The sequence below is a fragment of the Oncorhynchus mykiss genome, chromosome 6 (assembly GCF_057628025.1).
Source record: "Oncorhynchus mykiss isolate SJ-2025 chromosome 6, ASM5762802v1, whole genome shotgun sequence".
Taxonomy (NCBI): domain Eukaryota; kingdom Metazoa; phylum Chordata; class Actinopteri; order Salmoniformes; family Salmonidae; genus Oncorhynchus; species Oncorhynchus mykiss.
In genome coordinates this window covers 11,711,519-11,722,403 of record NC_143027.1, presented here as the reverse complement: position 1 = coordinate 11,722,403, position 10,885 = coordinate 11,711,519, and the positions used below count along the sequence as shown (strand labels likewise).

General features: G+C 42.7%; 1 protein-coding gene across 2 annotated transcripts; it reads right to left on the bottom strand.

The window, feature by feature from the left end:
• Nucleotides 1-207: 207 nt before the first annotated feature.
• On the bottom strand, nt 208-3,908 carry pheta1 (PH domain containing endocytic trafficking adaptor 1). 2 transcript variants are annotated; one of them, XM_021605250.3, is made up of 3 exons: nt 3,727-3,908; nt 3,183-3,286; nt 208-2,544 (listed from the first exon to the last, which is right to left on the bottom strand). In XM_021605250.3, exon 3 carries the CDS (start codon nt 2,519-2,521, stop codon nt 1,679-1,681), a length of 843 nt encoding a protein of 280 aa, XP_021460925.1. In that variant the 5' UTR covers nt 2,522-2,544; nt 3,183-3,286; nt 3,727-3,908; the 3' UTR covers nt 208-1,678. The 2 variants fall into 2 exon arrangements, with proteins under 2 accessions (XP_021460925.1, XP_021460926.1); XM_021605251.3 differs by having other exon boundaries at nt 3,183-3,311; nt 3,727-3,887.
• Between the last annotated feature and the right edge of the window lie 6,977 nt (nt 3,909-10,885).

The window sequence follows — 10,885 nt, the reverse complement described above, 5'->3', positions numbered from 1 at the left end:
TCAGGGGCAGAACGACAGAGTTTGTACCTTGTCAGCTCGGAGATTCGATCTTGCAACCTTTCGGTTATTAGTCCAACGTTCTAACCACTAGGCTACGCTGCCAACACAGAAATTGGCATCAGTTTAGCATAAAAAAAACAGCCCAACATGAACAAATGTATTCATTCGAACATTGAAATCAAGGATACACACCTGGACAAAACAAGAGAATCTTTCAGCTGTTTATTGATTTGTTTAAATTACTTATAGGTAATGCTCATAGTATTATAAGTTCAGTCATTCATTCATTCAGGGGTGAGCAGCTGAAGGTAATTGCATTACTGTCTCTAGACACAATCCCATCTTGCCACATGGAAACAGGACATTCTTCTGGCAGTAGTGTACTAAAATATTTTGGTGTTCTTTCCATGAAGTTGACCACAAACAGATTACAAAAGTATAAAGAAGCATTGGGTTGTCATCGTTCCATTTTTAGCACACTGGATATAGAGGTGTCATGCTGTGCAATGTCTCATCCAATAATTTGACATACTCCAAATGTCATATAATTAAAAAAGGGAACTGTAACTCAGTACAAAATGTCCTCCTAGTGTCAGATTTTTAAAAAACATAGTAATTAATAACATACAACTGATCATTCACTCAGTCACAATCACATCTATACCAACCACCTGTAGCCTGTTCAGGATCTTTACTGGCTTTCCACAACTTGATTTTCCATTCCTCGTCCTACCATATTTTTGGCACAAGTAACAGACTTGTCTAAATCTACCAGTCTAGTATGGTATGACCAGGAAACAGAAAAGGCCCCCCTAAAAAATATAAAACTGGGTTATGCCATTATCGGTAAATGTATATATAAAAAAAGTGACTACTGAAAATACTGTGCGTTAGATCTGGCCAAATTGAGCCATTGTCGCAAACGAACAAAAATTGCACTAAAAGTGTGGTTTGGCAAAAACGAAAGGCAGATAAAAGCATTGGGTAGGCCTACACTTATTATTAGATGACTGTCAACGACAGGTTTGGGAGGAAAATCATAAGGCACAGGTTAAAAAGAGAGAGAGAAGAATTTTCTAAATATGTAAACCATTGCTTGAGCAAAATTAATGTGGTATAAAGAATGAATGCGCCGGTGTTCATTCTTCAATGGTCCCCCTTTCAAAACCTCCGGTGAAATGGAATGAAATGCATTTTCTCAACTATGTATATGTACTGATTTCTACTATGTGTCAGACACTCAATTCAGTAACAATCAGGGGTCATCCTTTCTTTTGTGAATATAACAATGGTAGAACACAACAATGACAGAGAAAGTGATAAGTGATCGTAGTTTCTGATTGGAAAAAAACTACAACAAAATAGACAGTAAATACAAAGATTTTCCTTTAAAAAAAACATCCAAAATGTACCATAGACTCATAGAAATGTAGTGACAGACAGTCACAGGACAACACATCATATTCCCACTGGCCCACAAGACCTAAAAATACCAGGAAAGTGCTGCTTTTAGAAAATCAACCAGCTCCACAGACTGCCCCAAGGGTTTGGAATTTTAAGGACACGCTCTCTGGCATTAAAATCAAGGTATTTTGGGGTGAAACAATACTGCGAAGTGACAAGTGCCCTTTCTAATAATGGCTAACAGTTGGGCTGTGAGGTGAGGGGGAGGGGCGCCTCAATGGCTCTGAAGCCACTCCACCCTCAGTTCAGCCACCTCTTTTCCGTACCAGTCGTGAAGTTTGGAGAAGCACCCAGTCCCGGGGGAGACAGGACTCTCAAGAGATGCACCCCTCCTGCGCGGAGGAACGGGCGGAGGCCTGAACCCATCGCCCCCTCCATTCCCATTTCCCTCCCACGGCACACCAGAGTGGGGGCCCTCACCAAACCCATTGACCAGAGCAGAAGGCTTGCTCCAGGCCACCCCGTTCTCTTTAGAGGTGCCTGACGGGAGCTGCACCTCCTCCTGAAGGCTGCGAGCATGAGCCGAACCCTGTGCGAGCGCTGCACCTGTAACCTGGGTAGAGGGCACATGCGAAGCGCTGAATGATGCTCCTGATTTGGAGCGTGCCACCCCCCCAGCCTTCTTGGAGGACTTGGGCCTGCCCTGCAGCCCAGCAGCCCCCTCCTGGATTTCTTCCAGCTGCCTCTCCAACTCCCGCACCACCAGCCGCATGTAGTCGAAGCTGGCTCGCGACAGAGCCTTAACCCACGACTCCATGGCCGCCTGGTTCTCCGCCGCCATCTTGTAGACACGCGCCTTGGCGCAGTCAAACTTGATGGCAAAGGCGAACTCCTCAGCTGACTCGCAGAGCTCTACGGTGCAGCCCTCCAACACGATGACGCCGATGGGTTCCCGGCTCTCACGCTCCTCAAAGTAGAACAGCATGTTGCCCTTCAGGATCAACCAACGCCGGTGGTAGGCTGTGTTTCGCTCCCCCTTCTTGAAGAGGAAGCCTGTCTTGTCTGGCGGCGAGTCGCAGGTGGCATAGTGAGCCACACTACGTTCATTTAGCTTCATCACACCTTCTCCACAGGGGTGTTCTTAAAAAAATTATTACAAAAAAAAAAAAAAATCACAATACAGCATCTGGGTACTAGTCCAGCTCATCAATAAGATTAATTAACTAATTGTTTAGGTATACACACCTCTCACAACACAGGTCAGAGGCATCTAGGATTAGACTACTGTAAACAAATTAAACAGCTCACAAGTCCTATACCTGCCCATTTGTAGTTTACAAGTACTGTAGCTTGCAAACAAAGACAGGGGTCATGCAAGAGGTCACTGTAACAATCTCTGCTAGCTAGCGCAACTTAGCTTAATGCAGCGTTTCTCAAACACTGTCCTGGGGACCCCAAGGGGTGCATGTTTTGGTTTTTGCCCAGGCCATCAGTCTGGGGAGCTCATCAACTTGATTATTTGAATCAGCTGTGTAGTGCTTGGGCCAAAAAATGTATATAAAAAAATCCCGAGGACCGAGTTTGGGAAACGCTGGCACCGATGTTATATGATTGAACAGGTGAAAGTGAGTGATCTGCCATATATATTTAACCTTTCCAGATAAGTCTAATCAGTGATTCATTTTTTATGTATCACAACAGGGTAGTGGTGTTTTACATTTAACAGCATTTTTAGTCAAAAGTGCCGAAGACTGGATGTAGACTAGGGATATACTCACAGATCGCTCTCATATCCAGTTGGTGAACCCTTTACCGCAGGCCTGTTTGATCTCACAACAGCATCGCAGGTCAGAATTCACCATCCCCTTTCTCTCCGCTGGAGCTAGAAAAACACCGCAAATCTTACACTGTCATTTCGAAAACAAAAGGACAGTCTCACACCACAGGAAAAAAAACGGCCTTTAAGTACCAACACATGAATGTTTCAGGAATAACGTTAGCCAGCTATACTTTCAATGGCTTAGATTTGACACGTCACCAGCACAAGGATGCAACGTTACCAATAACTCCCCTTGAAAACAGTACTAGCTAGCCAATCCAACTACTGAAAGAAAGCTAACGTTAACTAGCAAACACACACCTAGCTTGATGCCCCTAGCTAACTGGCTAAATGTTTTTGGTCCAGACAGTGAAAATTATCCAACGTCAGCAAATACAGTTTCCTCGCCTTAAAACAGGATACTTAATACTATGCCTGACATTTAAATATATAACATTATATACATACAATTGTCCCATTTCCACAAGTGTTTTTTCTCATACCTTGCAGTGTTGTTTTAGCTCTTTTTCACCTTTTTCTTTTTAGCCTTTCATTCCTTTTTCCCCTATTCAGTCACGTGTTCTTTCGACACAGCATCACCCTAACCAGCAGAAGGCACACTTGCTGTCCCTCGCTCCGTGCGGGAGGTTCTTCTTTCAGTTTTATTGGCAAATCACAACCAACTGACATGTGCATACACTGCCACCTACTGTACTGGAGGGTAAGGCTGGCCACGACCGAAAGTTGAAGTCGGAGGTTTACAAACACTTTGGTTGGAGACAATAAAACTAGTTTTTCAACCACTCCACACATTTCTTGTTATCAAACTATACTTATAGGACTATAGTCGGTTAGGACATCTACTTTGTGCATGACACAAGTAATTTTTCCAACAATTGTTTACAGACAGATTATCTGTTTACAGACAGATTATTTATCACAATTCCAGTGGGTCAGAAGTTTACATACACTAAATTGACTGTGCCTTTAAACAGCTTGGCCTTTAAAGAAGCTTCGGATGGGCTAATTGACGGAATTTGAATCAATTGGAGGTGTACCCGTGGATGTATTTCAAGGCCTACCTTCAAACTCAGTGCCCCTTTGCTTGACAAGTGGGAAAATCAAAAGAAATCAGCCAAGACCTCAGAAAACAAATTGTAGACCTCCACAAGTCTGGTTCATCCTTGGGAGCAATTTCTAAACGCCTGAAGGTACCACGTTCATCTGTACAAACAATAGTACGCAAGTATAAACACCATGGGACCACGCAGCCGTCATACCGCTCAGGAAGGAGATGCATTCTGTCTCCTAGAGATGAACGTACTTCGGTGCGAAAAGTGCAAATCAATCCCAGAACAACAGCAAAGGTCCTTGTGAAGATGATGTAGGAAACAGGTACAAAAGTATCTATATGCACAGTAAAACAAGTCTTACATTAACATAACCTGAAAGGCCAAGGAAGAAGCCACTGCTCCAAAACCGGCATAAAAAAAAGCCAGACTACGGTTTGCAACTGCACATGGGGACAAAGATCATATTTTTTTGAGAAATGTCCTCTGGGCTGATGAAACAAAAATAAAACTGTTTGGCCATAATGACCATCGTTATGTTTGGAGGAAAAGGGGGGAATATTGCAAGCCGAAGAACATGTCCCAACCGTGAAGCACGGGGGTGGCAGCATGATAAGAGAATTATGTTCTCCAGATACATCACCCAATTTAATTATATTACTCTCTGTCTGCAAACCATAATTTGTAAGATCCTGGTCGAATGAAACAGACGGAGATCCAGCTAAATAATCAAAAAGGTTTATTCACGGAACGTTCTGAAGTCACGAATACAAAACAAGCCTCCCGAGCCCGTACGGGAGTTGTAGCGATGAGACAAGATACCACGAAATTGGGGAGAAAAAAACGTTAAAAAATAAAAAATTATAAAAAATAAAAAAAGAATATAAAACAATTCATTTTATACTGACTTCTCACGCCCACACATTCACACAGCCATACGCACACACACACACACAAACAGACGCACATACACACATATCCACACACACATGCACACAAACTGACGCGCGCACACGGTCTGTCTCACTACCCAGCCGACAAAGATAGTGACCCTGTCCTGCTACACACACTGTCTGTCTCACTACCCAGCCGACAGAGATAGTGACCTTGTCCTGCTACGCACACACGGTCTGTCTCACTACCCAGCCGACAGAGATAATGACCCTGTCCTGCTACACACACGGTCTGTCTCACTTCCCAGCCGACAGAGATTAGTGACCTTGTCCTTGAGACGTACTCCCCGTTCTCTCCCAAATCTCTAGTCAGGTCGGCACCAAGCTCAGACAGTCTGTGTTTAAATACCATAAAGACATATTGTTTAACCCTAATTCTGACTAGGACTACACATTTATTGATTATGATTTTATACATTCTAATCAATTCCATATAATTATATGTTTCAGGGCGGGAATATTCTAATCATTCAATTAACAGACAATTCTCACCTATCACAGCATCATGTTGTGGGGGTGCTTTGCTGCAGGAGGGACTGGTGCACTTCCCAAAATAGATGGCATCATGAGGCTGGAAAATTATGTGGACATATTAAAGCAACATCTCAAGACATCAGTCAGGAACTTAAAGCTTGTTGGGAAATGGATCTTCCAAATGGACAATGACCCAAGCATTCTTCCAAAGTTGTGGCAAATGGCTTATTAAGGACAACAAAGTCAAGGTATTGGAGTGGCCATCAGAAAGCTCTGACCTCAATCCTATGGAAAATTTGTGGGCAGGACTAAAAAAGCGTGTGCGAGCAAGGAGGCCTACAAACCAGCATTGTCAGGAGGAATGGGCCAAAATTCACCCAACTTATTGTGGGAATCTTGTGGAAGGCTACCCGAAACGTTTGAGCCAAGTTAAGCAATTTAAAGTCAATGCTACCAAATACTAATTGAGTGTATGTAAACTTCTGACCCACTGGGAATGTGATGAAAGAAATAAAAGCTGAAATAAATCATTCTCTCTACTATTATTCTGACATTTCACGTTCTTAAAATAAAGTGGTGATCCTAACTGACCTAAAACAGGACATTTTAAATGTATTTGGCTAAGGTGTATGTAAACTTCCAACTTCAACTATATTTATACCACTATATTTTCTTAATTAACTGACCCAGAATTTCTAATAAAATAAAATAATTCCCAACAAACCTCACTACTCCCATTACCCCAACCCAAAATACCACCCACTCCCCTTTCCCATCCAACCTCTCTGACCCCATCAAACAACCTATCCCTTTCTACATCATACATTTCACAATATAAAAAATACATGATCAACCATTTCCTCTACCATACAGCCATTACACATTCCAGGACCATGTTTCCCTATCAATTTCAAAGATGAATTCAATCTCATATTCCTAATATCATCCTACACAACATAACCTCCTCCCTTCTGTTCCCATTATATGACACTATCTCCCGTGCAGATTTCATTGTATTATAACAATTTCTGCCCTCACTATTTTCATCCCATTGTCTCTGCCAGCAATCTAACCCATTTTCACCGAGTCAATGTTTTCTTTTCCCCTCTACCCAACTGCACCATTATATCCACAATATTCTTTCTCACTGCTCTTTTTGTTATTCTATCTACTGTGTCATTTCCATTAACTCCTGTATGAGCCGGAATTCAAAAGAACTGAATTTCAATACCATGTCTTTATTAGCCCAACAGCATCATTATTTCTACCCATAAATCCTCACGTTCTGACGTTCCTGATCTTAAACTACACTAAACTGATGCAGAGTCCCAACATATTACTAGTCTTCTTGATTGTGCCTCCTCTATCCATTGGACTCCAACAATTATAGCAACCATTTCTGTTGAATATACAGATAAATAATTTGTTAGTCTCTTGCATAGATTAATATAGAAATCAGGAATGAATACACCTGCTCCTGTCTTTCCATTCATGAGATCCTTTGAACCATCTGTAGACACTGCAAGACAAAAATAAAACGTATTACTACTATATTGACCCACTATTGTTCCTACATTATCTTCTCACATCACTGTTTCTTTTCTTCTGTCAGGCTCAGATCAACATGTGGTCTTGTATAAAACCACAGTGGCACATTTCCTATTGCCACAGATGGCCTTATAACAACATCTCTGAGTCCATATTCATCAACCCTTTTTCCAATCTCTGGGCCAAAACCCCTCTTTTGTTATTGTTCATATTCCCAGCACTCTTCCAGTACTGACAGTATATGATGGTCTACCATACTACCCTTCAATCCAGTAGGCCAGGGCTGGCTTAACTCTTCTAAGGGATAATGGCATTTACCCAGTATCTACTTGTGAAGCCTCAACCAGTGTAGATTTTAAATGAACCATTGCACATCCTGAGTGCCCTCGCTTGCATACTATCAAGGTGCAACAGCGATGCAAAAGCCGCAGAACCATATACAAAGTACTCAATCTAAATATTAAATCTAAATATTCAGTAAATATTGCCTATCTGCCCCCCAATCATGCCCAACTATTGTCCTCACAATATGTAAGACTTTCTTATATTTAGTATCAATATACAGTGGGAGAATTTGATACACTGACGATTTTGCAGGTTTTCCTACTTACAAAGCATGTAGAGGTCTGTAATTTTTATCATAGGTACACTTCAACTGTGAGAGACGGAATCTAAAACAAAAATCCAGGAAATCACATTGTATGATTTTTAAGTAATTCATTTGCATTTTATTGCATGACATAAGTATTTGGTACATCAGAAAAGCAGAACTTAATATTTGGTACAGAAACCTTTGTTTGCAATTACAGAGATCATACGTTTCCTGTAGTTCTTGACCAGATTTGCACACACCGCAGCAGGGATTTTGGCCCACTCCTCCATACAGACCTTCTCCAGATTCTTCAGGTTTCGGGGCTGTCGCTGGGCAGTACGGACTTTCAGCTCCCTCCAAAGATTTTCTATTGGGTTCAGGTCTGGAGACTGGCTAGGCCACTCCAGGACCTTGAGATGCTTCTTACGGTGTCACTCCTTCGTTGCCCTGGCTGTGTGTTTCGGGTCGTTGTCATGCTGGAAGACCCAGCCACGACCCATCTTCAATGCTCTTACTGAGGGAAGGAGGTTGTTGGCCAAGATGTCGCGATACATGGCCCCATCCATCCTCCCCTCAATACGGTGCAGTCGTCCTGTCCCCTTTGCAGAAAAGCATCCCCAAAGAATGATGTTTCCACCTCCATGCTTCACGGTTGGGATGGTGTTCTTGGGGTTGTACTCATCCTTCTTCTTCCTCCAAACACGGCGAGTGGAGTTTAGACCTAAAAGCTCTATTTTTGTCTCATTGGACTACATGACCTTCTCCCATTCCTCCTCTGGATCATCCAGATGGTCATTGGAAAACTTCAGACGGGCCTGGACATGCACTGGCTTGAGCAGGGGGACCTTGCGTGCGCTGTAGGATTTTAATCCATGACGGCATAGTGTATTACTAATGGTTTTCTTTGAGACTGTGTCTCAGCTCTCTTCAGGTCATTGACCAGGTCCTGCCGTGTAGTTCTGGGCTGATCCCTCACCTTCCTCATGATCATTGATGCCCCACGAGGTGAGATCTTGCATGGAGCCCAAGACCGAGGGTGATTGACCGTCATCTTGAACTTCTTCCATTTTCTAATAATTGCGCCAACAGTTGTTGCCTTCTCACCAAGCTGCTTGCCTATTGTCCTGTAGCCCATCCCAGCCTTGTGCAGGTCTACAATTTTATCTCTGATGTCCTTACACAGCTGTCTGGTCTTGGCCATTGTGGAGAGGTTGGAGTCTGTTTGATTGAGTGTGTGGACAGTTGTCTTTTATACAGGTAACGAGTTCAAACAGGTGCAGTTAATACAGGTAATGAGTAGAGAACATGAGGGCTTCTTAAAGAAAATCTAACAGGTCTGTGAGAGTCGGAATTCTTACTGGTTGGTAGGTGATCAAATACTTATGTCATGCAATAAAATGCAAATGAATTACTAAAAATCATACAATGTGATTTTCTGGATTTTTGTTTTAGATTCCGCCTCTCACAGTTGAAGTGTACCTATGATAATAATTACAGGCCTCTACATGCTTTGTAAGTAGGAAAACCTGCAAAATCGGCAGTGTATCAAATACTTGTTCTCCCCACTGTATGTAATATGTCTCCATGTAAGCCTTTCATAATACCATTGCCCTAAATACTTCAATTCTGTTACCCTTTCCATTCATATTGCATATAATTGAACACTGACATCTTCCTTAAATCTTTTTATTAGTTAACAACATACGGCAACATGGCAACAGCCCCATGATAAGGACCATTCCTTTATTGCTACAACAGCACCTTGTATTGTCTCTATTACATAAAGAATATTTCTTCCCATTTTCCAAATGGCACCATCATCTGCATATAATGCCTCCCCATCACCATATCATCAAACATCAATGTGAAATAAGATAGGACTAACAGCACTACCTTGTGGAGCTCCATTTTCTACCTCATATTCTCTTGATAACGCCAATCCCACCGTGACCTGGAAAGTTAGGTCAAACAAGAACTCCATAATCCAGTTATACATTCTCCCACCCTGCCCATTTCATTCAATTTAATCAGTAAACCGTCCCGCCACATTGTATCATATGCTTTTTCAATATCAAAATATACTATTGACGGCCTCCCGAGTGGCCCAGTGGTCTAAGGCACTGCACCGCACTGTGCCACGAGAGATTCTTGGTTCGAGTCCAGGCTCTGTTGCAGCTGGCCGTGACCGGGAGACCCATGGGGCGGCACACAATTGGCCCAGCGTCTTCCAGGTTAGGGGAGGGTTTGACTGGCAGGGATGTCCTTGTCCCATCGTGCACTAGCGAGTCCTGTGGCGGGCCGGGCGCAGTGCACGCTGACACAGTCACCAGGTGTACGGTGTTTCCTCTGACACGTTGGTGCAGCTGGCTTCCGGGTTAAGTAGGCGTTGTGTCAAGAAGCAGTGCAGCTTGGTTGGGTTGTGTTTCGGAGGACGCACGGCTCTCGACCTTCGCCTCTCCCGAGTCCATACACGAGTTGCAACGGTGAGACAAGACTGTAACTACCAATTGGATACCATGAAATTGGAGAGAAAAAGGGATGAATAATAAAAAAAGATATATATATATATATATACTATTGACATCACTTCCTTCATTGCCTAAGCCTTGGTCACCTCCAGTACCAACTTTAACGAATGCATCAAGGCTTGTTCTTCATTTTCTGAATCCACTCTGGTGTGGACTTAATAGACCCCTATGTTCCAGATAATACATCAATCTTCCTACAATCAACTTTTCCATTCATTTACAGAGATTTGATGCAAGTGCAATATCAATCAATCAATCAATCAATCAATCAATCAATACAATTGATTTATAAAGCCCTTCTTACATCAGCTGATGTCACAAAGTGCTGTACAGAAACCCAGCCTAAAACCCCAAATAGCAAGCAATGCAGGTGTAGAAGCACGGTGGCTGGGAAAAACTCCCTATAAAGAACAGAACCTAGGAAGAAACCTAGAGAGGAACCAGGCTATGAGGGGTAGCCAGTCCTCTTCTGGCTGTGCCAGATGGAGATTATAACA

What these genes read in the sequence shown, in the direction of transcription:
- pheta1 (XM_021605250.3), bottom strand. Translation starts at nt 2,521, where the DNA reads ATGAAGCTAAATGAACGTAGTGTGGCTCACTATGCCACCTGCGACTCG.